This window comes from Acanthaster planci, linkage group LG08 (assembly GCF_054643075.1).
Source record: "Acanthaster planci isolate LZ-2023a linkage group LG08, COTS_SCS, whole genome shotgun sequence".
Classification (NCBI taxonomy): Eukaryota; Metazoa; Echinodermata; class Asteroidea; order Valvatida; family Acanthasteridae; genus Acanthaster; species Acanthaster planci.
Genome location: NC_141784.1, coordinates 4,911,901 through 4,939,885, shown reverse-complemented (window position 1 = coordinate 4,939,885; position 27,985 = coordinate 4,911,901). Strand labels below are relative to the sequence as shown.

At 40.5% G+C, this 27,985-nt stretch overlaps 1 protein-coding gene across 3 annotated transcripts; it reads left to right on the top strand.

Moving 5' to 3' along the window:
- Positions 1-59: 59 nt before the first annotated feature.
- On the top strand, positions 60-25,739 carry ncapg2 (non-SMC condensin II complex subunit G2). Of its 3 annotated transcripts, none has more exons than XM_022226062.2 (27): positions 60-167; positions 1,728-1,850; positions 3,294-3,455; positions 4,371-4,491; positions 5,439-5,508; positions 6,174-6,396; positions 7,000-7,094; positions 7,367-7,436; positions 8,067-8,159; positions 8,716-8,808; positions 10,607-10,732; positions 10,981-11,160; positions 11,673-11,825; positions 12,415-12,637; positions 13,782-14,038; positions 14,463-14,540; positions 15,766-15,836; positions 16,461-16,626; positions 17,710-17,871; positions 18,448-18,570; positions 19,506-19,712; positions 20,357-20,456; positions 21,195-21,382; positions 21,806-22,044; positions 23,214-23,314; positions 23,492-23,612; positions 24,398-25,739. In XM_022226062.2, exons 1-27 carry the CDS (start codon positions 147-149, stop codon positions 24,462-24,464), a joined length of 3,633 nt encoding a protein of 1,210 aa, XP_022081754.2. In that variant the 5' UTR covers positions 60-146; the 3' UTR covers positions 24,465-25,739. The 3 variants fall into 3 exon arrangements, with proteins under 3 accessions (XP_022081754.2, XP_022081753.2, XP_022081755.2); XM_022226061.2 differs by having other exon boundaries at positions 21,195-21,391; XM_022226063.2 differs by lacking the exon at positions 60-167 and having other exon boundaries at positions 1,738-1,850; positions 3,275-3,455; positions 21,195-21,391.
- Positions 25,740-27,985: the final 2,246 nt, after the last annotated feature.

The following is a 27,985-nucleotide window of genomic DNA, read 5'->3' as shown; positions in this document are numbered from 1 at the left end:
CCGTAGCTAATTGTGCGTCATGTAGTCTACATCCGAATCTTCTGTGGAGAAACTGGTATTTCCACCCCAGCGAAAAGCAATCGCAATGTGTAGGGAAACCAGTGATACATAGGAATTTGTATTTTGCGCGCCGAATTTGGAAACGGATGCTGCGTTGCTGCTACTCGGTAAGTAACGTTTTGGGGCATCTTAATGTTATTGGGTTTTTTTGATAGCTAAGACCTCAGTAACTAATTTTGAAGTATGTAAGACTTAAGTGATTGTTGGAGTTGGCGGTCATGTATCTGTTGGTCATCGAGACTACGCTCCGTGTGCCTAATCATGGCCAGGCATGATGATGATTGATCGTGATACTGTTACGCCCCAGCTATAGCATAAGTCCCAACTATAGTTGGGACAGTCCCAATTGTAGTGCTGCAGTTGGGCTGGTCCAACTATTGTTGACCAATGTCTGTGGGAAATGTCTCAACATTATCCAAGTCCATGTGTCTCACACTTGACACAATTCTTCTAAAATGTGGCATTTTCACTCTAGTTGGGACAAGCCCACCTAAATATAGTTGGGACTGATGCTATAGTTGGGGCATAACAATACTAATTACTATGATACATGTAGCACTAACCACAGGGTTTACAGTCACTTCGCCCCATTTCCTCATCGCCCTATCCCCACTTCACCCCATTTCTACTTTGCCATCTGTGCTCGAGTGTGTTACAAGCCTCTTCAAAAAATGGTCGAGTGGGGAGTTATACAAACAACTTGCAGTAGGCCTAGGCCTAGTTATTATAGAAAACTCTACAGCCATGACAGCATTAAATTAATGTCGACTGCGTTGTCCAATAATTATGGTGAATTAATACATATGGTTGAACCATTGGCATTGGGTTTATTTATCATCCTCTTCAAGTTCCAGTTTAGGCCAACTTCAAAGCGACACACAATTCTGTTCAAAATATGGAGGGGCCTGACGTTTTGATCCCAGTAGGCCCTAGCGCCACTAGCAGAATCTTTCGCCTTCAATTCTGCTAGGATCGAAACGTCAGGCCCTCCATATTTTGAGATTTGTATTTTAGGTGATTGCAGTCGGCAAGCAGTTTGCAGCAGTTTTGTATTACATGTACATTTCTTTGCAATTCTGTTCACATTGTTCTGGTAATTGTTGATGCATCCAGACAGCTGTACCAGGGCGATCGGATAAAGCTCGACGCTCAGGAAATTTTGTGGAAACACGCTCGCTTCAAGTACAAGCAAAACAACCTAAAATTGAACTGATGAACACAGAAAATGCACAGACAAAATACTAAGAATTAACGTGAAGAAATCTTGCAACATAGCCAAAAAATTTGGGTCCGGCAGTCTGGAAATCGGAAGCATTGTTTTGGCCTTAGAAAGTTGGATTCTTTTATTGTTATTTGGGTACTCTAAAATCGATGTTTTTACTTGTTGCATCTAGGCCTATGCCTCTGTTACTGAAGAACATAATGAACGATAATCAATGGGGCAAAGCAGAAATGGGACAAAGTGGAAATGGGGCAAAGTGGTTAGGGGTGAAGTGGCATGGGGCGAAGTGACCGACACCCAACGAGAGTAGTATAATAATGTTACCCCTCTGATGAAAGGGTTTTAATGGTTTTGTCCCCTCTAATTTGACACGGCTTATGACCTTATTGATTTGCTTTGATACTTACATTTACTAATTTTTTTTTTTACTCTTAAACTTCTCCAGGGAAATGCCCAAATAACACACTACAAGAAAAGGATGGTGGCCCCAAGCTGTCTGCGTGAAGCTTTCCTTGAAGCTGCTGAAAATGATGATCGAGATGAATTCATTCATTTCCTGCAGCGGCACGTGAGCAAACATTTGTAACATTTTAATACACAACTCCCTTTAACATGAGAACCCCTTCTTTCTTTGTACAGTGAAATCACGTTAAGTCAAACTTGAATAACTTTAAACTCTTTTTAACTCCAAGTAATTTGTCATTCTTATTATTATATCAAGAATAGGATATTAAGAGGTCGGGGACCAAACCACAATCTAGTGACGACGCCAGACTACTCATACGCCACTTGTTTGTGCAACAATGACACACATGTAATTTTGAACTATTTTTAGATCATAGTTCGCAGATGACATCGATCTCTTTATCAGCCAAAAACTTCAAAACAAATTCCTCTGATTGATCAAATTTACAGGAAACATGCTACCCAAGATCTAAATGAAATTTTCCTTTCATTTGGTGTCTATAAAAGCGGATCGAGGAGATTTTTCGGTCAAATCTTGCAATGGATGTGTTGAATTCGTTGGGCAGAGGAGTCCAATTCTGCCAATGAAAATGTTTACACAAAAACAGTAAAGCTTTGCTGAAGTTTACTTTATGCATGAAAATGTTGCCATTAAAAATCTCTATCGATTCACCATGGCAAATTTTATTTTTACCGTGTTGATTTTCCAAACTAGCGATCGGAAACAATTTTGCCGTTGACTCCAACTGTAACTGCAATGGCGGCCATGTTGGCTGCCGGCATTTCAAATCTTGTTATTTTCCCAAAATCATGCGGAAAATTACATCATTATCACGTGACCTGATAAAGATGATGTCATTTCCGCTTGAACAGGCGACATAAGCAGCAACTAGGGACGCCGCTACATTGTGGTTTGGTCCCCAACCTGATTAATGCTCATGAATAAAGCAACTCTGCACCTTGGAACACCCAAGGCACTGGTGATTGTGTTGAACTCAACGTTTTTATTTGCTCAGTCTGCAAAAGAAATAACATACAGAGTCACAAAAGAGAGAATGGCATCTGGAGTCATCGCTGCGATCATGGAGATACATTGGGCATTACCATAGTAATTGGACTATTTGTAATAAGGGCCAAAAACTGCCAAGAATTGCGGCTTTCAAGTTAAGCCTGATTGCTACCGCTTATGCAATGTATTCCACATTCTGGCAGTCCGAACACTTTTTGCCTTGACCACGTGACAACATTGGTAACCTTTTAGCATCTTTAGTGTTTAGTTTCCAACACATGCATGTATATATATGACATGCAAATGATACCAGTGTGTCTTGTCAGCACCTGTCTGTGTGCCAACATCAGTTAAATATGGACCAGGAATGTAACAGGTGGAATATGGAATACCAAGGAATAGCAAACTTTTGATTTTGTCAAAGTCTGTCTCACAGCAAACAGTCTCATAATTGTAACTTATATGGTATTTTTGTTTTCAAGGGTCCTAAGTTTGACTTTAATTTCCTAAATCTTCAGCCTTGGCTTTAATTTCTAGAATGCCAAAGATGATGATTTCACCATTGAGGAGGTTCTGCAGAGTTTGTCCCGTAAGCAGTACGAACGTGTTTGGTCTGGTCTCAATCAGATGTGTGCATCTACTCTTCTCCATTCACCATTTGAAACTGCAGGAGGTAGCGAAGAGGAGGCAGGGAACAAGGTCAGTTCAGCATTCCCAACAGCTGTCAATAACCATGGTCTGGTCTTGCAATAGGAAGTTGTCAGAACAATTCTGTTTTTATTGTGTTTAGCTCTGTCAGTTCTGCTGTGCATTTTGGTCTCTGCTCCAAGCGGGAACAAAAGAGGGCATATTTTTAAATGAACATGACGGTCTTTTGGTACGAACTCACCATGTATGCGCAAGTTTATGCACATTTGTCACGGGCCATGCTGAGTACATGCAATGCAATTTTGCTGGAATGTTTGGTCTTTGGGTGCGTGCCTAACGCTTGCAGGAACCCGGCTGGAAAACTTCACACCAGCCTGCCTTTCTCAGTGAGGGTGCACTTCAACTCAGAACAGATGGGCACAAATCTGTGCTCTATCAAGGTCTATACAGATCGTAAATTAGTCATCAGTAAATTTTTGAGCATGGATTTGAAATACATGTATATGTAATGATCTTGTTTTCCAAGATGTCGCAAAGAAGGTTTCACAGGAAAAGTGTGAGTCTGTAATCTCTTTTCAGTTGGCTGCAACTTGTGTCAGAAAACTAAGACTCAAAATCAACGGAATAAATAGACACAGTCTATCAGTTGCTTTTGTCACTATTTGTAGTGGGTATACATGTATATGTTTGGGTGTGTACAAGTGTGCTAGTCACTATTATTTCTGACGATAATCAAAACCAATAACCTTTATGTTATTTCTCCCGTCTTCCCATGTTTCTTTTTATTTTTATGAAAAAATAAGTTAAACTTACAGTTTATCTCTCAAGGTATAATTGTTTTGTTTTCCGTGAACTCGGCGCAGTTTCCATTAGTTATTATTTCTGTAATAACCTTGTCGTAAATCGTGATTTCTTTGCTTTAATTGTGTCAACCCTTGTTGTTTGACCTTTGACACGTACACATAGGAGTCTTCCTTAGCAACCCATGCCTGCCTCCAGGGCATTGTTACCGTGGCAACTATGTGTCTGACCATGGAGAAGCCAATCATTACTCAGCCTATGTTTGAGACAGCTGTTTATCTGCATGGTGAGTGTATGAGACGGTGTCCAGTGTACACATGCAGTATGCAGTGCTAACTGTTTGTAGAGGCCAGTTTTCTTTGGAGGTAACTGCAATGCATTTGCTTTAACATTTTCTGTAGACTTTTGCCAGTCAGTAGATACCCAGTATCCGTCTAGTAACCTGCAATATACATTTAGATGAAGACAAGTTTCCAGATTTTAATGTTTATCGTAACAGCACAGCCACTTCTGAAAATGATGTTAACTGGCTTTGCGTCAGGGACGTTAATTTTATACTTGGCTTTTGCCAGCACAACTGATGTATTTGCAGTGTTGTCTAACTTTGTGGAAAAGATCAAAAGTGTGCTTGGATGGGATTAGAATCCACAACTCTGTGCTCACAAGAGCCAAATATTCATAAAGACAGGCTTGTTGTTTGCTTCATACAGTCATACAGGAGGAGGTTTCCAAGCTGTCATATCTAAGGCATATAGCAGTGTTTGCCCTGCCTATTTAAGTGTGAGGCGGCCCATCTCACTGATTTTAGTCACCATCTGAGGTTTTTTTGTTGAAATTTTCCACCTTGGGCTTAAAATAGACAAAGATGGCAGGAAAAGGCAAAATAACGTAGATATTTTGAAATAGATCAGATTCAAATTGTTCAGATTAATCTTCTTTTATCTAGTTCAAATTCCCGTGTCTCAACTAACATTCCACAGTTCCCAGTTGAATCAGTGCCTGATCTTGATGATCCCCATTTGAATTGTTGAAGTCAAGTATACAAAGGAATTTATGTGTGCATAATGTGGCGTTGGGAAAGTAGTTATTTGAGCGAACATTTTTAGGCCAAGACAATAGGAAATTGCAAGCAAAATTCAAAAATTATAGGATTGTAAATTTGGTTAAATTACTGTTCTTAAGAAGAAAAATAATGGCCCTTGGTTTTTATTTGTTCATTTTGACTTTTTGTAGGTGTCTTGTTAGATCTTCCAGACTCAGCCAGCAAGCTTCAGCAAGGAATAGCCAAACTTTGTGAGAAGTGGTATGCACATTTGCAGATTTTTTAAATACAGTCTTTCCCCTGACGAGAATATAAAGACGGCTTGTATGAAAGTTTTGTTACCCTGCCTGTAAGTCATGAGATGTTGGTGTGCTGCCTGGAAGTTTACTCTGATGTATATTAAAAAGACATCACTGTAAGGTCATTGGTATCTTATGGATGTAGATTAAGCTATTTGGAAAGATACGTTTACGATGAGTCATAGTGATTTACTGAAAAAAGTTACCAAAAATGCATTGACTTCAGAAAATCAGGTTTGAGTCCTGTATTAAACGTGTATTTGATAATCACTGATTTCTGCAAAATGTTCCACTCTTTGTTGTCACCAGCAACTCCAACTTGAGTCTAGAAAATGGTTGAGCGTTTAGTCCAGACTTAAGGACTCATTTTAAGTGGATCTTTCCTGTGGGTATGTGTTACAGTGTCACCTGCAAGCATGCTAATTGTTGCTCTCAGATAAAATGACCATAAACATGTCTTTGTGTTTTATGTGATAGTTGAGATATTCCCAAAGTAATCCTCCATTCTAATTGGAACAAGAGCCAATATATCAACTCTAGTCAGCCCTTCAGTTGTGCACTTTCGCATTTAAGAATTGAAATGAGACATTCCTGCCGAAAACGTTACGTTTTCTGATGTTTTGCCAGGTGGGCCGGTGAGCACGCGGGGCAAGAAGAGCTTGTAGCTAACACCCTCATGTACTACTTAGTCAGAAGCCTACAGCCCACCGCCACAATCGCTGATGTCAAGAGTGTAGACGGCTTACGCCAGGCACTGAGCAAGATTAATCTGGAGGAAGAGAGTAGTGCAACATTGAAGGATCTCCTGGAGCAGTGTATGACCAGACGCAATTACCTTAAACAAGACAAGGTGGGTAGGGTCCCCTGTCGTCGACGGCTTGTTTTGATGAGAGAACTACCAATTTTTAGAGTCCTTGTTATTCCCTCCTAGTAGAATCTAAATACCCAGTTTGAAATGGAAGCCTTAAACAGATACAAAATATGAAATTGGAATGATGCTTACATTTGTCGGCGAAGGTGTTGAGATTTTTAGCTCAACTTCATATTGTCTGTATTGTTGAGTTTCGAAGAGGTGTGTTATTTATTTTCAGATTTCCGTAAAATTTGATTTCTTTGTGTGCTCCACGGATGAAGGTATCCACAATTAAACATATAGAAGCTTATACTCATCGGTTGGTAATCCTTTTGAAACGTAAAGAAGGGTAATTCATTCAGAATGAGGCGTTTTAAAGTTTTGACAAACCAGTATTTCAGTTTTCAATTCAAGCAGGGTTTTAAATCACTGAAAAAAAGGAGAAACTTTTCCGCCTTTGTATTTCAGTGAGCAAATATTTCATGCCACTTACTATCATGGATTGCATTCCACTCAGTTTTTATAATGTGGTAACATTTTGACATTTTTGGTGGGGTAATTAATGTTGAATTCTCCTGGGCTTTTCTGTTGCTAATGCAGGGTCGTCGATTCTTGAGTTTCCTATTGACAATGAGTCCAACCTTCCTGGAGAGACTTCATAAAACCATCAAGACCCAGCTACCAGTCTGCCCCAGGTAATTCCCTGCAAGTATCTAGGCACTTCCAACCCAAAGGAGCTTTACAAAACCCTTTGTACAAAAAGCTCAGAAATTGCATAAATAAGAAAGAAATAACAAATATAAGGCTTAACTAGCAAACATACGGGATGTTGTGACTGATTTTGTTTTTTTTTTTTCAACTTTTTACAATCAGAAGTCCTTTTGTAGTCATGAGAAGAGCCTGGATTTGCTTTCATGTGGGAAATGATGACATCACATGTAAATCGTTATCTCACATGCATATTTAGGTCCTTAATTGATTCCTATGGCGAGATATACTTCAAGGCTTGGAGAGTGGCTAGTGGTCCCATGTTGGAGGTAAGGGCTTATATTTTCAGCTTAACATTTCAACAGCCTTTATAGAAATCAAATACATGATGATTTTATTGAAATGCAGAGTTATGCTATTAATAGTTGCCATTTAGAGAAAATAATGAATAACGGTAAAATACGGAAAAGTCGTGAAAAATTAGGGGGAAAATAGGGTGTCCTGGAATCCTGTAGTCAGAGGGAAAAAGTCATAAGAAATGTCATGAAAATCAAGATCAGGTAAGGGTTATTTTTAATGGGCCTTTTTTGATGTGGTAATACACTAATGATTACAGGCTATATCCTTTTCAGTCTGTAGAAGTGGCTATGGCAGCCTTCAGGTTCATGATATCAAACATCTTTTCTCTGCAAAATGGTCTTAAATGTCACATTTCAGTCCTGGATAGTTCTGGAAAAGTCAAGGAATGTGGTTTCCAATTCTGACCCTGTTTGTGTACATGTTGATCATGTATGCTTTGCACGACCAAATAAGAACATGTGACGTGCCCGCCCAGTGAAGTGTTGCCATGTCTTGCTGATATACCGTGACATAGTTTCACTGAGAAATTGAATTAAAGATAATGTAAGAAATATTCAACGTTGATTTGGAGCTGATATTAGTGAGCCTTCCCATTGCAGAAACTGGAGAAATATTGTATCCAAGACTTGATGTATCATGCTGTGCATGCCTCACGTGTTGGCACAAGATCATTGGCTTCAACATTGAGACAGGTATGAGATGCCATCTTGGTTATGTACCTTGACTGCATGACAACTATTGCTGTTCTCTTCATATTGCATTATATTTACAACTTCTTGATTGTTTTCAGCTAATTATGTTGTGTTCTGAAAGATCAAAGATTCTTCTGTCATGGTGGTAATGAGTAAGGAAAGCCAAAATATGAAAATTCTCCTAAGAGTATTTTGTTGAGTTGAGTGGAGCTTGGTACAGAATTTTGTATTTGTAAAATGTTCAGCAACAAGTCAACAGTTGTCAAGATGTTTTATCCATTATCCCAACAAATTTTACTGTCAGTTTATACGTCAACAAAGTTTTTTAGAATGGATAAGTACGTCTTTCATTACTATTGCCATCCCTTACACAGTTCTTTGTTAAGTCTTCTTTCCCTCAGTTTTTTTTAAGGACTCATTATAGACACTTCCTAGAATGTTCTGGAAATTGCTGAGTGCTCGACTTTATGGAAAAACAGATTTTTTTATCACCCTGGTTTGCCAATTTTTTTCAAAATCTATAATGAAAGTTGCGTCGGCAATTGTTTACTTGCAGCTGTTGAGCTACTTCTGCAAGCAGAAACGCCAGCAAGGTGTTGATAAAATGCTTCTGGCTCTCTACGAACCAATCATATGGAGAGCAGTTAAGGTAAGGCAAACTTGGTCAGCATTTACCTTTCAGACCTGTTACTGCAGTTACAAGATCAAATGTTAATTTACCTACAATGAGGTCCTAAGTACAGTATAGGTCAGAATTTTAGCCAACATGCTAACACGATATGCATATCTATGAAGTTCACATGGGGGCTACTTTGTCCGTTGTGTGTAGCCAGTCCATGCACGTTGCTAGTGCAGACCCGACTTCCTTTCATTTCGGTACAATCTTTACCGTTCAGTTTGGTCCTAATGTCACAATCAGAGCCATTTTTAGGTAGGTTTTTCAGCTCAAAGCTTGAAAGCTGATGGGAAAAATCCCCACCTCACATTGAATATAAATTCATGCGATTTTGAACACACTGAGCTCGAGTGTGTATGCTAGGATCGCCGCCATGGGGGCCGTATTGACTAAAATTTGGCTAGTGGACCGGCGAGGTCAAACCCCGTTTATATTTTGTGGATTTCTTGAAAAATAGTTTTCTCTAATCTAGGAAATGTTTTGTCATAAAAACTGCTAGTTATAATCATCTCAGTTAAAAAAATTGATCTCACGCTCGAATATTTTCTGTGCCAGACTCAGAAATTTTGTGAACAATTCAGACATAAACCAAAAGTGTTGCCTGCATGGCACATTCATCGATCCTGTATGGATAAACAAAATGATTTTGTGATGCCTGCTACATACAAGGTAAAATACTGACAACACTTCCCTGGAATTTAAAAATAACTTGAGCTGCAGTCAAACTGAATACTTTTCGTTGTGGGAAATTAGGAAAATGACTGCTCCGGCCAACAAGGGCCTGGCTGTTCTAGGGTTTGCGTGTAGCGTGTGCATGTTTATACTCGGCAGATCGGATTGCAGTGCTGGTGTTCTCTGTTATGCAGGGGTCAGCATCTTTTGTGTTCACGGGTAACTCCTTTGTGTCTGTTTGACTCGACATACGCTGACATGCTAAGCGTGTTCGCATGTCAGCTAAAATTCTGACCTGTACCGTACGTGGAGCTATCATATTGTACTTACTGTGCCTTATCTTAAAATGTTGCTTTAAATAAATCCTGTTAGACACACATTAAACTGTCATCAGAGTAATGCTGTGACCTTGTATTAATGACACTGCAAGACATGAATCTCACCAGAAAAGTATTTTCATTGTTTAAGCACCAGGCGCTCGTTTCGTGATGTTTTCATACATTTCCAATGCTGAAAAGGTCACATACACATTTTTGTTCACGGAAACAAGACCAGATTCTTCCATATCCATTAATATGTACTTTTTATCACTAAGTTAACAATTTGTTAGGACCAGGCAGGAATAGTTTTGTAGCCTGAAAAAAATGATGTGCTCTGCCAAAGTCTTCCACAAGTAATTGTGAAGTTTTTTTTTCTAATTCCTGATGATTTCATGGTCTTATTTTCCTCTTGGTAACTTGCTTCATGCAGCAATATCCAACACAACCACTTCTGTCAACAGCTGCATCCAACAGTATGCAACAAGTGTTTGATCACTGTAGCAATTAATTATGTTAATTAACCCTAACACTCCTCAGTCCTCCAACAGGTGAAGGATGGAGGAGTGTTAGGGTTAAGGGGCCAAGGGCAGATATGGCTTTAAACAAGTGGCCTCATCCTTTGCCCTCACATTGGCAAGATGAAACAGTTACTTTAGACTCCCATTCTTTGAAGCCAGAGGAAGCCTCTGTGTCCCACCCCATGGATGTTTATCTTGCTGCTACCAATGCTAGCTATTAGTCTTGACTTTCCTCTATTCGATCCTCTGGATGCCTGCTAGGTTGCCAATGCTAGTGTACGTGCCAATGCCGCTGCTCTCCTGATTGACGCCTTCCCTCTGCAAGATCCAGAATCGAACAAGGAGGACACTGACGCTCTCACTCAAAAACAGTTTGACATTTTCCAGGTAAACATTTCTTAGATGCACACCAAATCAAAACTCTGAGGTGTGGTTCTTTCAAATTTGTAGTTTTAGTTGTGGAAATAAATATTTGAATATTCAATAATTAATTAAATATCCATGTAAATGAAGAATCGGCACAGCCCTAGCAGATTCCAGAGATACGTGTACATCCACAATATGGAGATCAGTAAATGCCATTTAAATCCAGACCAATAATGCCACTCCACATTGTTTCTTGCCCTATTCAATAGGATCTGCTAGATGACCCCTGCCCGGTAGTCCGTGTGACCGGTGTCCATGGCATTTGTCGCATTGCCAGTGTCTTTTGGGAGCTGATACCAGGCCACACGCTGGAAGCCTTCATTACCAAACTCATCAGAGACATGGCATTTGACGTCAGTACAGCCGATGTCAGGGCTTCTGTCTTTAAGGTGAAGTATTGCAAAAAGTAGAGCAGAAAAAGATTCCCGACAATTTTGAAACTTTACGTTTTGGTGGAGTGAGAAGTTCACAGGGTAACCCAGAGTCATTCAGACGGAGTTGTTTCTTTGGCTTTGTTACTCACGCCGTTGGTGCCTTGTACGGTTCTAGGCATGTAAACACTGACGGTTTTCACATGGATTTCAGGAATTCTTATTGGTAGTTTTACTGCACAGCACAAGAAATGGCGAGATTGTGCTTTGCAGTGATTTCGTTCTCACTGTCAACTTTGATATTTGGCTGATGGCCATTGAGTTAAGATTTCTTTCCATTGTTAATGCCACTCGACTCATATTTCACTGTACTGCGCATAAATCGAGAGCAAATTCTGGTCACAAGTCATATGTGGGACCTACTGGCGTCATGTACATTTGTAGATGGGACTAAGTGAGAAACTTCACAGACAAGTTCTAACTGAAATAAAACCTGACAGGTGCTTTTTCTATGTCCGTGATCCTTTCAGGGTCTGACGCACCTCTTGGATAACCATCTGAGTCACCCTTTGCTGAAGAACCTGCTGCCCATCTTGAAAGACTTCATCCATGACACCTCAGAAAAGGTCCGTGTGGCCTTTGTTGATCTCCTGCTAAAGGTCAAAGGGCTGAGAACCATCAAGGTAAGAGGAGCCAAAGTGGAGCCGAAGAAAAGTGATGATGCAATGTCATCGCTGATTCTCCCATAAATTTACTAAAAATTCAAATTGAAATACCTGCAATCTTGACCAGCCTATCTATAGGCCCAATCTGCACGTTCTCACGCTACAAAACATCTAAAAAGGATAAAATCAGTCACAAAGCCGCGGCCAGGCCATGTGTACCACGTGCTGGTGGCGCAATCACGTTTTTGTTGGTTGCTGTTTACATCTGATAACTTGAACCTCCAAGAATAATTAAAAGATACAAGTTGTCCAGATTATGAGTTGAAAGTGAAATGAAATGAAAGTAGCCAAGTCATGGAGTCATGCATACATGCATTAAATGTGTACGTAATCTGAAACTTTACTTGCTCTGTTGAGTTCCTCAATTATGTATGTTAACTTTCCTTGAAACGCAAAGTGGTAACAGATTTCCTCCCACTGAACATGGTTTTCTAAAAGTCTGTTTTTGATGTTGGAGCAGCATAACTCATTCCTAAAAAAATGGAAAATTTGGACAAGGCCATTGATAAGTTGTTTTCCTGTAACATTCCATGCGTATTCTGGATAGTTTTGGAGTATAACCCCGATGGAGCATCTGCTCGGCCAGCTGGTGGAGGACTCAGCCCCTGTGGCTCGTCGCCTCGTCTCCTTGCTCTTCAATTCGCTCCAGCCAGTGGACAGGACTGGTGAAGTCCAGATAGAACGGTGCATCGCCCTCGTCCAGACTAATCCTGCAGCTATTAGAGTTTTTTATCAGTATGCACACCGACATATGTCAGTAGCTACTGCAGGTGGGCTTTGTAAACGCTTTTCTCTACAACTGTCTTTTGAACAGAACATGTTCCACACATTTCCATTGTAATGTTTAATTGTAAGAGCATCTCTCTGTCTTCTTTTGAACAGGACAGGAGCAGTATTTATGATTTGACCACTGTGATTACAGGTTTTGTTCATAAATATACTGTTCAGCTTGGTTAATGTTTTGAGATTTTGCTAGGAGTTTATTTTATCTGCTTGTATGTATACTTTTTGCTTACTTTAGTTTAGATGGAATTTTAGGCTATTCATGGTGAAAGACAGCAATAAGTGGAAAGGCTTGCGGTAGCACCATGCGAAGGAATATATCTCTTATGAGTATGTGTGGTTCGGAAAAGAACCGGGAGTATGCTCAACCTTTCGGACTGCGTGCTCAGTCTGTCGTCAGGAGACCGAAGAGATGCTGAAGATGGAGCTGTTTATATAAGGTGACTGGATGCAGTGGGGTGTGACGAGGATGCTAGTGGTGGATTCAGCTGGGCACTCATGCCAGACGGGGTCCAGCATAAACAGCTTCTGCATCACCATCTCTTTAATTTCCTGACGACGGACTGAGCTTGCAGTCCGAAACGTTGAGTATAATCCCGGCCCTTTTCAGAACCACACATACTCATAAGAGATATTTCCTTCACATGGTGCTACCACAAACTTTCCCATTTATTACTTTAGTTTATTTCATTTGGTTTTTGTTTTTAGATCCTCTTTGGTTCACGATTGTGAAAATTGCTTGATTTTCAAATTCTAGTGTCCAGAGAGATATGAGCAAAATATTAGTCTTTAGTCCCATTTCAGAAAGGGGGGGGGGCTGCAAATGAATGGTCCCAGAAGAATGCTTATGAACATTCTGTACTGTAATCATTATCTTTGTATGGGTCTGTAGGGAACTCTTTTCTGTGTTGCTTTCAGGGCCAAGTATATGCCTGGATTGTTGAATATACAATAGTTGTCTGAGTTTGACCAAGATCACAAATTCTTATTTTGTCCACTAAAGACCACCAAATTCTTGGGAGTATAGTCATGCACATTTGTTTGCATGCGTTGGTAAATTTCTGAGTGCTTTAACCAAATATTGTAGTTTATGATCACAGATAGTGCTGAGATTTGAAGATTTTCTTTCAGGGAAATTCTTGCTGCTTCTTGGTCAGTGCATCCTGGGCTGCATCCGCAAGGCCCAGTCTGCCAACGGTCAACCCCAGAGAAAGGAGGGGGAGGGGCAGGAGGCAGGCGAGGAGGAGGAGGGGAAGGAGAACGAGGCTGGCCTGAGAGGCGGGGACGGAGATGAAGAAAGCTTGAGCCTGCAGGACGCCGACATCATGGAAGGAATGCTGGAGATCATAGCTGTACTGTGGACAGGGATCAATGATCAACTGGCTAAGGTGCTTAATCAACTCAGGTTGCCAGCCAAGGCCTTTGTATTATCGTTGAATTTTATTGCATCATTTTCAGAATAGGAGTTGGAGCTTGTAAAAGCAAACATGAGGCATGCTGCCTTGATAAAAGATACCTTAAAGATCTTCAAAATATCATCGCTGATTTCCTTTGAAATTCAACTACAATGTACTTCTATACTTAGAGTACTTCATTATTTCAGCATTCAAGCACATACTAACTGGGAACATAGGTTTAATCTGCTTGGATTCTGCCTGGTTTGATTGTGGATGTGACCATTTATTCTGCCTGGTTTGGTTGTGGATGTAACCATTTATTCTGCCTGGTTTGATTGTGGATGTGACCATTTATTCTGCCTGGTTTGGTTGTGGATGTAACCATTTTCCTCTTGTCTCTGTTTTATCTTTGAAGCCTGAGAATCAAACCACTAAGAAGCAGCTTGTGTCTAGATTCAGCAAGGCTCTACCAGAGTTCCTGACTGTCTTCCAGGTATGAATGCAGTAAGCTTGGCACCACATGAAGTTTCCTGTCCAAGCATTTGTTTTCCAAAATACCCAAAATGATTATACCCAGGGCTTGAAATTATTGGCCACAGATAGCTAAGTGCCCATTTTTCTCATAGATGTGCTCTTAAATTATAAAGAAAATCGTAAGTACTAACGCCCTTTTTATTCAATTCTTGCCACAAATAATTCCTGAACTTTTTTTCCTCAAATCAGACTAACAATTTCCACCGTAACTCACGGTAGCACCCATTTCATTTTATGGCTTGAAATGAGGTTAGTACATTTTGGCTTTTGCCGATAGAGGGTTTCATGACAACTGGTACGGGGTGCACAAAGTTACTGTGTCATGCATCATCATGCAGGTTTGAAGTGCTCTCTGCATCATTTTGTGGGAGCTTTCAAACAATTTTTGGACATTAACTCATTGAAATGTCAGTGCAAAACAGATGTATAATTGTCCGAAGAGGGTCTGACTTGGATACAATCTTTGACAAGACCGGTCCTCAAGTTACAAATCTGCAAAAAAAAAAACTTGAATGGAGTACACCGTAGAACATCAAAAGTACTTCTTAATTTGAAAAAAAAATCCCCCACCCTAAAATTTTTGACTCAAAAACTTAAGAAGAAAAAAAAGATGCTACCCACCTACCGAATCTATTTTTCTTCAATGTAATAGGAAGCACAATCATTATTTTGTTTGGCCTATAGTTGTTTAGTATTCCAGAACATATATAGAAGCTACTTGCTCCCGTAAACTGACAAATTCAGCTGTCTAGGGAGCAAATACTTGCTCCCGTGATGGTTAGCCCAATTTTGAGCCAAATTGCCCTGAACCTATCAGATGGAAGTGTATAAAAATGTTGGCTCCGAAGGCAGTGCTTATTTCATGTTAAAGATGATACGTTGTTTGTCATGTGATGAGGGCTATTGATCAAGGTTGTTAGTGGGCCCAAAAACTTGGATACTGTTGTTGTGATCAGTCGGTCATTGATATCATAGTTAAGATTGAGGTCATTTCACCTTTATTCCATTATTCAAAATAAACTCTTCCCATGGATTTGCATCTCTGACATGCCACTCTCTCCCTTCACGCGTATTCTCGTGTTGGTTTGTTTGATTTCCACCGTCTTTGAAATCGTCACATACCAAAGGCTACTTGCGGTGAGCTTCCTTGCTGTTATCAGTATTCAATCATTCCTCCCTTGCAGGAGGGTCGTGCTCTGTCGGCTGTTCTAGTCATCGCTGGATATGTGCCGTCATCATCAATTCCAACGTTCAGGTTTGTCAGTGATGCACTGTATTTATTTATTAAAGGTGGTAAGTTTATTTCGTGTTCTGCTGGCAAAGTTACCGGGGTATATCATGTTTCCTCGTCCTTCCGTGCGTGTAATGTTTCTGTCTGTCCATTCTTAACTTAACATGGCATTCTTGTTCAACATGTTCTGTTTTGCCTTTGAGAATCTGCTCGGATTGGTCGGGCCCTCAATTTATTATTTTCAAGTTGTATCCGTTCACTTTGTCATTGAGCAGTTTGTAGCAATTTAGTATTTTTCAAAGCATCAACTGTACACCCGGTGTACAAGTACATCTTTAATGCATTGTTGGACCATTTTTTATGTTTAAAAACTGACCATGACCAAACTTAAAACTGTAAGTTTAGCCTGGCATAAAAGTGTGCCGAGCAGAATTTATGCCCTTACAAAGTCTGAAGAATTGCTGTCGGAGTATTATGAGTCTGCAGTTAATTGCGCATTCACTGTTGAAATGCTTTAATGTTTCAAATCACATCTTTAACAGGATATGTTTAGGAAAGGAAGTGTTCAAAGACATATCTTCAATAATTGTTGGGGTCAGAGTGATCATTCAGAAAATAATTTCAGAAACCTTTGTTTTGCTTTGACAGTCGGGGCTGTCTGACGACACTGAAGACCATGTCACCTTCTGCCACCTCTTCTGACTTTGGACCCCTCCTGGAGTGTCTAGTGTCCTGGGGGAGGGGCTCAGATGTGCTGGAGCTCATATCTGATTGGTTGGTGGCTGCACTCAGGACCAGTCCAAAATCAAAGAAGGTGAGTGTTTTTGACCAGTTCAGTCTGCCTTGGGATGGTATCGTAATGGGCCTACATACAATTGCATCAAATTTGTATTATTTGCTAAACTGGAGATAACTGATATATAAAAGCAGTGTCTCTGACACGTTGGAAACAAGTTTTCACAATGTTTCATTGCTCATAGAGTGGTTTATTTGGTCATGAAGCATTTCTGGTATTTTATAAAATTCTTCCTTCAACACATCTCCTTTAATTTTATTCCAAAATGAAAGTCATTTAAACAAAAAATTCCTTCTCACAAAATTTGAGATAAATGATAAATTGTAAATGATCCCTGCTGGTAGTGCGACAGATGTTTATTCATGACACGTTCATGACGTAATGTTCCAACGTGACTGCTAAGCAGGTTTTATCACACCCTTGCTGCATTATGCACCGAGTGTAAATAAATAACATAACAGTCTTTGCCCAAACGGCTTGCTCACGTGTAGAGCAGATACAATCTGGGAGAACTATAAGCAACAGATGAGCATGGCTGTCTCACATTTTGCACCAATGTATCTAACCACGTATGGTCATGTCTAAACCAGATTCTTTGGCATTGGCATGCACAGTACATAAAGATCACTCTCATTTTGCCTACAACTTGTATGGGTGGCCAAAGTTGGCAGAAATATCACCTTTTGGTTGGTTTTCGATGTTACCTCAAATTTGTTCAAAATGGACATCTGTCTTATTAATTTTAGATAGGGTTGTTTTTTCTTTTAGTATTTAGTAGTATGCGTATTATTCGGTGTTCTGATACAAAAAGGTACCTGGCATTTGTAACACCTTAGGAATTATTCTTTTACTTTTTGTACCGACAGCCTGCCATACTTTTAGCAGCTGATTGTATATATAGGAAAACATGACAGACCCTTCAGCTACAAACAACAATTCCTGTTTTGTTAGCCTTGTTCGAGGGTAGTTTCCGTTGTATGTTATCGCAGTTGCTTTCCGAGAGCCTCCTGGCAAAATCAGGCAAGAGGCTGGAATCTTTGTGTTTAACGTCAAATTGACTTCGTTCAATTATATTTACACTGATATTTGTGTTTGTCCAAGAAATCTCGGCAAGTTAGCTTCCGTGACCCTGTTCAGCCACGGCCATCTCTTGCGCTGAGCTATCTGGACTGGCTCCTGTCTCATTTCCCCTGCCTGTCTGTTCTGCTGGCGTCCTGCTCGGATAAGCTTCAAGATCTCACCTCCACCCTCAAGACTACCCTAGTAAGAAGAAAAGCTTTTTGGCATTTATCAAGCAGTGAAGAATTATCATTTATATCTATTCTATTTCCTTGTTTCTACTTTACTGTGTTTCCTAGAGACACTGCTTCATGTATGTTGAAATGTTGATAAAAGAGGCACCAGGGATTTTAGTTTGTAGGCAAAAGCCTGATTGTGGGCTGACTTATTTAACACTCGGTAAGTTTAGGCCTCAACAAAGTACATCTTGACTTGTCTGACTTCTCTGAACAAGAATGTGACCAGCATCCCTAAAGTCACAAAATTTTGAGAAAAAACAATTTTGAAAGTCGATTTGTCTTTAATATAAGGATAGTTGGATATGAAGTGTTTGTCATTAGGTACAGAAAGGTTGTAAAAACGTGGCTCGACCTTTTTTAAATAGACTTAGTGTGACGTAAGTACAATAATATATCTTTGCATGTACCATCATTTATGTGGAGTCTTTCCATGAATTAAACTTTGAACTTAAACTTCACCCAAAAGTTCACCAAGCATTTTCAGCGGCTAATATTCAGTTTATCAGAAAAGTTATATTAGTATGAATTCTCTCATTTTCAGCCATGTCTAGAGCAGCGTTTGCTGACCCCTGACCCCTTGAGTGACCTAGCCACTGATGAGGTCATGGTGGGATCCCTCCAGATGTACTGTAGACTCCAAATCCATCTTACATCTGGTCAGCTGGTGAGAAAATCGGACATGGATGTGTTTAGTGCGGTGCTGTAGTCGAGATTTCTTGAAACTATCGCAAGACCATGACAAGACCGACCCAAGAACTCCAGTTTGAATTCAAGTCCCAAGTTGTTCAGATGACCTGTGCGACAAAAGCCTTCCTTTGTCACTGTTGACCTTGTTATTTTTGATGGTCATGTGTCCGGTCCTCGGACTGGTCTTGTGAATGATCTTTTGCCTAGTCTCGTGATGTTCTCAACTACAACATTGCTCTAGCGACAGCCTGTAATGTGAAACAAAATCTTGCTATCATCTGGGCTCCAGGTTTGTGGCTGTACTGAGGGCATACATTTTCCAGGTGCTGCTGCCATTTGCTAATCAGAACTGGATACCAATCAATATGGTATGTTTGATATAATACTTGTGGCTGGTCCCCGGCTGAATTTTGCTCAGTACGTTAAGTTACTGAGGCCATCTGAAAGTTAGGCAGGTAGGATTTTTGGGCACTTTCTTCTTATACAGATTCAGTCTGCAGCTGAGTTCTGATGAGTTAAAAATAACAACGGCAAGTGAGATCTGGTGGCATTTGTTTCAAATGAAATGAACAACACTTTGTTTTGCAGAGAAGCATGTCTGTTGAAACTTTCTGCACGATGTTTAAAGTACAATGGATACACTTCCTCATTTCTCATTTCACATTTTCCTCGAAATTTCCCCCACAAAAAATAGGGTCAAAATAGGGCAAGTTGTGAAACATGAAGCACAACTTTTTGACCTGAGTAATACCTTCTCTGCTAAGGAGTTCCATGAACCTGAGCCTTGATATTTCTTTGTAGTAACCGAATCATTGAAGCCATCCGTTCGACGGAACAGGATAAGCTGTGATGATCCCTTCCAACATGTCAGTCTGTACCCATGGAATTACCCAAATTGTCATGTCTATGCAGAATCAGGATTCAAGCTTCCTTGAGGGAGCAGCAAGCAGTCTGACTGAGCTCCTTGCTTGGGCAGATAGGGAGATACTGCCCATGATACGAAGGGGAGCAGACCTCGGAACAGATTGCCGATCTGAGGAAGATTGCCCGACAGCTAAACGAATGGCGATGGACAAGTCGGAGAAGAATCTACTTCATCTTGGGAAAGAAATCCTGAAGGTATGTCAATTATGTTTGGACAAAATTGGAGTTTACAACCACTTGAGATATGAACTCTTGTTAATGAAAAAGACAATGAAATCATTTGTTTACAATCCATTAAACAGAGAGCATGGTGCATATTTTTTTACTGCATGATGGGATGCTGTGCTTTTTATTAACGTATTCTCCCACCACAGCTCTTTTCCTTGATGACACTCTAAAAGAAAGCAAGATAACACCTATTGTCTTGACAGGTGTAACAAAACTGCTTTTTAAACTATTTTCAGAGAGTTTAAGAAGACAATTTATCGTGCGGTGGTTGAGTTTACTTGACTTACTCAAAGAGTTTTTTTCTCTAGGGGTGTTTTATAAACTCATCCATTTTAGGGAAAAGGTTGTATTTTTCCAGGCCTCCAAAATATTTTGTGCTGTGGTGAGATGATGTTGACTTTTGGATTGATTGGAATGTACATTGCAGTCATTCTGCTGGCAATCAATTGCATTATCTTCATTCACTTTCATGCACAAATGGACTGGCCTACTTACTATTACAGCAATCTCATTTGAGCTAGCTGCATGGTTTTTTTTGTCTTGATAGGTTTTTCTGGTAACAATGCCAAATGTCCAATCAGGAGTTTTTGTCCTGAATACAATCATTGCAGGTTATTCTGAGCATGAGCAGTGAGACCGTCATGCTTGGAATCGGTGACAGGGCATTCCAGTCTAATGTAGCTGACTTTTGCCAGCTGCTTCTTAAAACAGGTATGCACTCATGAGCTAGTACCGGCCATTCACGATAGTGCGCCCCCAAAAGTTTGCAACACGTTGGCCAATAATAATGCATGAAATCTGTCAGTGCAATGTGCGTTTGGAAAGTCTGGTCAACAGATTTTGTGTGTTGTGATTGGGTAATACGTTGCAAACCCTTGGATACAAATTGTTGTAAATCGCCCATATTAAAAAGTGTTGAGTATCTCTTGATAAAGCTTGGGAACCAACAAAGTAGTATCCAGCAAAGACTCACTAGACAAAGACAAAATAAATGAACCTGCTTTAAACAATATTGTTAATCACAACACAGCCTGTGTTTCTGGGCTTCCTCTGTAGTACATTAGAGCAATGACAAATATATCGTAATGCTTAACAAAGGTTGCATTGATAATGTGCAGAGGTGCTGAACAGACTTGGGTTTTAAACTTTAACGTCCACCTTCTTCCTGATACAGTTTTGACCTTCCACTGTTGTAATGTCAACCGAGTAGCAACAAGGCCTATAAAAACCGGCTTTTCGTATTACCAGTGAACCTGTTGAAGAGTTTTGGAAGCCTATGACTGTCTTGATTAATTCTAGCGTACACTCATGATATGTTATTGATTCTGATTTGTTTGGTGATTTGTTTTGAATCAGTAAGTCAGTTAAGTTTGGGGCAGTTAATAAGATCTAAATGCGGTGACTTAAAATCAGTTTCTTTGCTCGGTTTGTCTTGGGGTCTTGGCACAGGCCACGGTTTTGAGCACCTTCCAGACATCACCAGGCTTTTATATCAGATAACCCAGCAAGATCCCCACCAGAGCGTGATGCAGGACAGGGAGGTAAACGATGAGGCAGTACCGACCCGTCTGCTGGGTGGTGTCGTCAAGGCTTTGGCAGACAGAATCATGGAGGATTCAGATGGGCAGAGCGAGCAGGTACAGAAGGTGAGAGGGCTTGAAGGTAGACATTGACTCAGTGTGGGATAAATGCCAACAGATTGATCCATGAAGTCTCCCCATCCCACTGCGCCTGTGGACAACATGTGTACTTATCCAATTCAAGAATGTAGGCTACAGATATGTTCACATTCAATCACCTGCGAATGGAGTTTCTATTCGGTAACAAAGTAATATTAAGTGCGAATATCATAACCACAGCCACTTTTTCATAACTGTAACTTGGGACACTGGAGCAATATTTCCTGATACGACATTCAATATTTCTTCTCTAAACTGTTGATTGTTATGTATTCAAGTTGAAGAATAAGGATTTTCTGCTTCAGTTTATATGATATATCGATTAGGTCTTTCAAATGGTTACAAACACGGAATTGTAACCAGTTCTTTTTCTGCTCCCAGACACTGACTGCAATCAAGCCAGCCGTCCGGGAAGTCCTGCACTGTTGCCACAAGCAACAACAAGGTGTCCGAGGCACCCCAGCCTATGATATCATGCCATCAGTCATGGCTGCCATCGTTGCCGAGGTAACGCATCGGATGCAAGGAGGCGGGCTGGACCATTGCCAGGATGTGACCAAGTTACCTACACTGTCTGCTTTCTTGCTAGACATGATAGCACGGACACAGTCCATGCTGGGGTAATTCAAGCTCAATATTGACACGATGAAATGGCCAGATTATTTCTTGAAAAATTAAATCCTCTAGGTAGTGTACAAAAGTCAAAGGTTACTCAAGGTTGAAGAACTTTTAAGGTATTGACCTTGAGCAGAAGCACCCCCTCATCGGTTGAAAAGAGCAATGTTGGTAGGAATGCTCATTTTGTAGTGATACGATTGTAATGCATGCATTTCATAGAAGTTTGGGAACAAGAGAATTGCATTCCGACCGATGGAACCCGCGTTTCTGGGGAAATTGCGCCCTCTCTTGGTCCAGCTTGGGGCTGATAGTACCTAATGCTATCATTGGCTGTGATTGATTAATGTCTTCTACTGCTTGTAATTGTCTCTAAATATTCTGGATGTATGTACCCTGACTGAGTGGACACTTTGTCACTTGTCGCGATGTTACCCATGATGAGATTTGTAGTTTAGTGCTATGACATATAGGTTTGCATGGTGGACATGAACAAAATGGATAAGAGTGAGCTCACAGCGTGGAAGCTCATGTCTTCTGTGAGCTGTGTGGCTCTGCAAAGAATCAGTTGTTTCTACGTGACGTTTCATACTGTGCTCTTTCCCCTGATAACAAACAGAGCACGCTGTTCAAGAAACGTCGAGTTGGAACAACAAGATCTTCTCAGAACTGCACAACTCAAAACAAACAGATTAACATCTGTATTTTAAACCTTTTACAATCTGTAATTTAGTGTAATGTGTGGTCACTTTCATACTCTTGAGTTCTAGCATAGATGGATATGTGATCCAACCTAACAAAGCGAGTCCCAAGTTGTCAGAGCCACTTTTGACTTAAAACACCTGTGAGAGAACCTCACGCAGTGAAATTTGTCGGAACTCTCGACATTTTTTTATCCACGTCTAAATATCCATTTGAAACTCACACAATACACTAAGCTCGACACAAATGACCTTAAACAAAATATCAGAAATCAGATATATATTTTTAAAAATCATTTTAGTGTTATCAGAGAGATATGTACAGGCATTCCACTCTTTCAACACCCCCCCTATGCGTACACACACAAAGATGACTCTTTTAGCACGAAACTATTCGTTCCGACATTTTTCTCTTTTTTTAAGTCTAGATACGTTTTGACCTTTAAACCCTTTGTGTTCTCACTGTTACGCAGGTCCTTTGTCAATGAGATAGAACAGTGTACATCATCCAATGCTGTGCAAAGCGTTGAGGATCTGGTGGGGATGGTATACATTCTACATGCCGTCAGTCACGGTAATTAATTACATCTTTTGTGCCATCTCTCATATGGTTTGCATCTCCAAGAGGCTCAGGTAAATATGTACTCAGTCAAGATTTGGCTTGGGTACCTACCTTGGATTGGTTTATTTGAGAATGTAAGTAATGAAGGTGGCGTTGTAGATACCCTCTGTGTGTTTTTTGCTCATGCAGGCACAAAGAAGGTTGCAGGAATCAAGACCTGTCTGACAGCTGTTAACAGTAAACTTGAGGACTTACAGAAACTGAGGAATGAGCATATTGAAGATGATGTTGCTGGTCCAAACGCGGATAAGTGAGTCACCTAAGTAGCTGGTCACAATAACCCACCAGTTGCATTGGGTCTGGGACCTGACCCCAGGTTCGAATGAGTACCAAAAGTGTGATGTCATGTAGAACCAGTGAATGCCGTACAAACGAATGGAGTTGGTTCATGGGCTGGTTCTCGCGCTAATGTCTTTTACTCACATAATTGTGCGTGTGAGCGTTCACTCTGGTAATATGGAGTTTCAGGTTTTATGGCCTCTGACTAGCGCTCCTGATCAAAGATATTGACAAATGGGAAGAGCTTTCAACGTAAGGCTGGATAGCTCAGTTGGTAGAACACTGGTACAGTGACCCAGGTTCAAATCCCATTCTATCCAGTTAAGGTTGTTTTAGTTTGAATGATACAATTTTAAAAATCAATGAAGGCTACTTATAAGACTTCTGAATTCTTTGAGTTTCTGGGGTAATATTTATGAAATAGGAAGACAGATGATAAACTGCAGGGTAAAACGTACTTTGAATTGAGGAAGTGTTCGTTGGTTCATGAGCCTATGGCATGGAGCACGCATGATATGCACCAATCTGTAAGGATTAGGAATTGGCAGTGGGCTGGGCACTAGACTTGTCACTAAACGTATCCAGCACCAATGACATGCTCGCCGGCCCCTCATTTTTGGCCCGCAGTGGTTTGAATTGTTTTTCTGAAATGGTAAAAAGTGGACACAAAGATTATGTGAGTACAAGACCAACAATAACAAATGTTGAAAATTCCAAAGTTGTCATTTCATTTTCCTTGTGTGTCATTTCTCTCAGTTTTCTGTTTCAACAAGCCACTCAGATGATACAAGACATTGTCACAGCCATCGGAGGACAGGCGTAGACCACGGTCTCTGATTTACACCAATCTGGTATCAGTAAGAATGTCAAGCCTACATGCACTAGTATGTGTAGAACATCAGTTGATTTCAAAATGAGTTTCTTAATGCTCCAATTGATTTCTGAATGCATAATAAAAATAATTAATAACCATTCAAGCAATGAGTTTGTATCTTTAATTTCTTCATTTTACCATTAGCGTAACCTGACTGAGGGTCTTAATATTGGTCATTCCTACAGTGCCTTTTCTGTTGGATACAAAGTACTAAGTCATTGCACATTATTGGTCAAAACCCCAAATGAGGGGGTAGTTTTCTAAGTGCCATTAAAACGCAGCTGGTGGCCTCTGCTTTCAATGTTACATTGCACAGCACGTGCCTCGTGTCACTCTCACAGCATGTGGGAGACATATACCCTAGACTTAGAAGGGTGTGTCACAAAATTGAAGATTGGAATCCTATTGGAAACTCATTGATTCTTGACTTGGTTTGACTTTTTTAACTGAAAGCAACTTATGAATGGGAATAATAGTATGCTAGGCAACTAACGAGTGGTCATGTGCAAAGTACAGCTCTCTCTTTCAGCTCGGGCAAATCAGTGACCAGATACCTTGTGTCTGAAGGGTATCATCTAAGTTAAGTTGCTATGAACTTTAGAGCAGACACTAAAGACATCAATATTTTGAAAGGTGTATAATTAGATTTATCAAAGGAGGTATTGGTTTTATTTATTGGCTACAACCCAAGAAACAAAAGTGAAAATGATTTATACAGTGCTTATCGTTAACCTTAACCTAACCCCTAGGGTGTATGTAAAATCATACTGAAATCGGAGGATTTGGGACTGTTTTAGGTTTTGCGTACACCGTATGGTACATTTAGCTCATGCATAGAATTGCTCTCGGCTGTTCATATGACAGAATATCAACTGTTCTCTGCAAATTTATGTCATGTGGTCCAACAAACACATGATTTATGTGAAATAAATGAGTTTTGAAGAGCTTTGTATGAATGGAATACAGTAAAGGGGGATTAGCAACTATTCATTCAAAGTTTCTCGTGTGGGTTTCCGCAGTGACCTCTTGTAATGATAGACACCTCTTTTGGTTATATGTGTATTGGTGGTTTAATAATGTATCCCTTATAGATGGCGTGTCGTTCCATTGATTGGAATATCAGGCAGTTTTTACATGGAAATGACAGGTGTCCTAAAATTAAAGCAAATACACATGTTTACAAAGAAAAAGCAAAATAAAATGCAAGGTTGAATTCTTACCAAAGTTTGTGGAGTGGTATTTACAAGGCTAACATTACACATCTGTTGAAATGAGCTTTAAGCAGTTTATAAAATGTTAAGGGACTGTGGGGTAAAATGTTGAGGTCGCTTCAACTACCCTTGGTGAAGAAAGGATTTCTGCTCCCCCCCCTGGAATAGCTGCTCCCCCTCTCCTGGGAATAGCTCCTCCCCCCTCTCCTGGGAATAGCTCCTCCCCCTCTCCTGGGAATAGCTGCTCCCCCTCTCCTGGGAATAGCTGCTCCCCCTCTCCTGGGAATAGCTCCTCCCCCTCTCCTGGGAATAGTTCCTCCCCCCTCTCCTGGGAATAGCTGTTCCCCCTCTCCTGGGAATAGCTCCTCCCCCTCTCCTGGGAATAGCTGCTCCCCCTCTCCTGGGAATAGCTCCTCCCCCTCTCCTGGGAATAGCTGCTCCCCCTCTCCTGGGAATAGCTGTCCCCCCTCTCCTGGGACTCGCTGCTGCCCCTCTCCTGGGAATAGTTCCTCCCCCCTCTCCTGGGAATAGTTGCTCCCCCTCTCCTGGGAATAGCTGTTCCCCTCTCCTGGGAATAGCTGCTCCCCCTCTCCTGGGAATAGTTCCTCCCCCCTCTCCTGGGAATAGCTGTTCCCCCTCTCCTGGCAATGCCTAAGATCTCTGCTTGTGAATCTCTTAATGGCCTTGAGAGAGGCAAGGTTTGTTAATGTTATCAAGTTAATTATATGTATCTCAAAGTTATGGTTTTGTTTCAAGTTATGTCATTTCAACTGTTGTACAAATTTGATTACAATGTTGTAATCATACGGCTAAAGTAGCAGTTCAGGTGTGTCAGGGGAGGCCAAAAAATCACTTTTATCTATCATCAAACATTTCTTCCCTTTCCTTTCTGGAAATCCTGGATATTACCCTTCCTGTCACAAATTGTTTGGGTTAGCAGTGGGCGGCCTCTGAATTGATAATAGGTTGTTCAGCAGGTTGACGGTGGGAAAAAAATCCACTTGTGTGAGCTTTTGAATTCTTTTGCAGGCCCTCGATCAACAATTTATAAGCGCACCTCGGTGAAGAGTAAAGCAGGCAGTGTAAAAATAAGTACTTTTTAACCTTTGGGTATTTTCTTCCCTTGTAAATAGTATATGGCCTCTGACGTCACAGCTTCCACTTGGCAAACAGTAGCCGTGGTGTTAGCGATGCCAGGAAAGCTTTCCCGGTGAAAGTGTTTCAATCAGATGTACAGATTTGCACGTTAAAATTTGCTCATTGGAATCGACTCAGTGCACCATTTGTCACACAGTTTTGATTTTTAAATCAAATCCAAATTATGAGCACAAATTTTCAGCGATAAATATTGAATTTTATCATCGTCTTTGTGCCAAGGCCTGCTCAGAAAACACATCTCATCTTTCGCCACATAATTGAATGATCAGTTTCGTAAAACTCCATTGTGGCATTCTTTGTTTAAGGTATGGAGGTTACTGTTTTCTTTTTCCTGTCTTTTCTCTGTAAACTTTGGTATTGTAACATTCTATAAAAAGGGGGATACCCAGTATTTATAAGAGGGGGACGGTGCCCCAAATTGAGGTGTAGCTGAAAACAGGGATGGTACACATTTTTCGTGATACGTTGAACCAAGCTGAGGAAACAAAAATGGAGGAAGAATATGTATCCTCCTATTTCTTTTTTAAAATTAAAAATCAAAAGTAAGGTGACTTTTTTTTAACATACACTTAGTGAAAACTTCGGAAATAACCATGATCTAATGACTGCTTCCTAGATGGCTGCATCTTCTAAAGAGAAGATAACGACAGCGAGAACCAAAAATAAATCCGCTGAAAATATGACCTAGAATCTCAAACTGGTATAAACTGTACATTTTCGGGTGGGTGTTTGTGTCTTGTCAAAGAGCAAAGTCCGCCGCTTTAATACTGAAAGCCTTCACAGACTTCAGTTGGATTTTGCCACATCCGCCTGCTTTCTACACGTATGTTTTTCTGTCTCTTTGTTTAACTTCCGCCCCTTGCTTGGCACCTTGACCCAGACGTCCTTTGCTCTTGTACAATGAAATAAAAGTTTTTAGAATTAGAATCCGAATCGCCACGAACTTTCATCTCCCTCGACCGTACGTTCCGCCTAAGCGCACTGGTACCTATCGAGCGCTTTTTCTATTGATGAAAGAGGATAGCTTATTGCGATCAGGCCATGCCCCCCGTCCGACGCGCCCGTGTCATTGGCATATCATCAGGGGCTTTTAATTCAAGG

What these genes read in the sequence shown, in the direction of transcription:
- ncapg2 (XM_022226061.2), top strand. Translation starts at nt 147, where the DNA reads ATGCTGCGTTGCTGCTACTCG. An exon ending in TATGTCAGTAGCTACTGCAG is followed by an intron (nt 12,638 to 13,781) that starts GTGGGCTTTGTA and finishes ATTTTCTTTCAG; the next exon opens with GGAAATTCTTGCTGCTTCTT. An exon ending in CGGACACAGTCCATGCTGGG is followed by an intron (nt 22,045 to 23,213) that starts GTAATTCAAGCT and finishes ACTGTTACGCAG; the next exon opens with GTCCTTTGTCAATGAGATAG.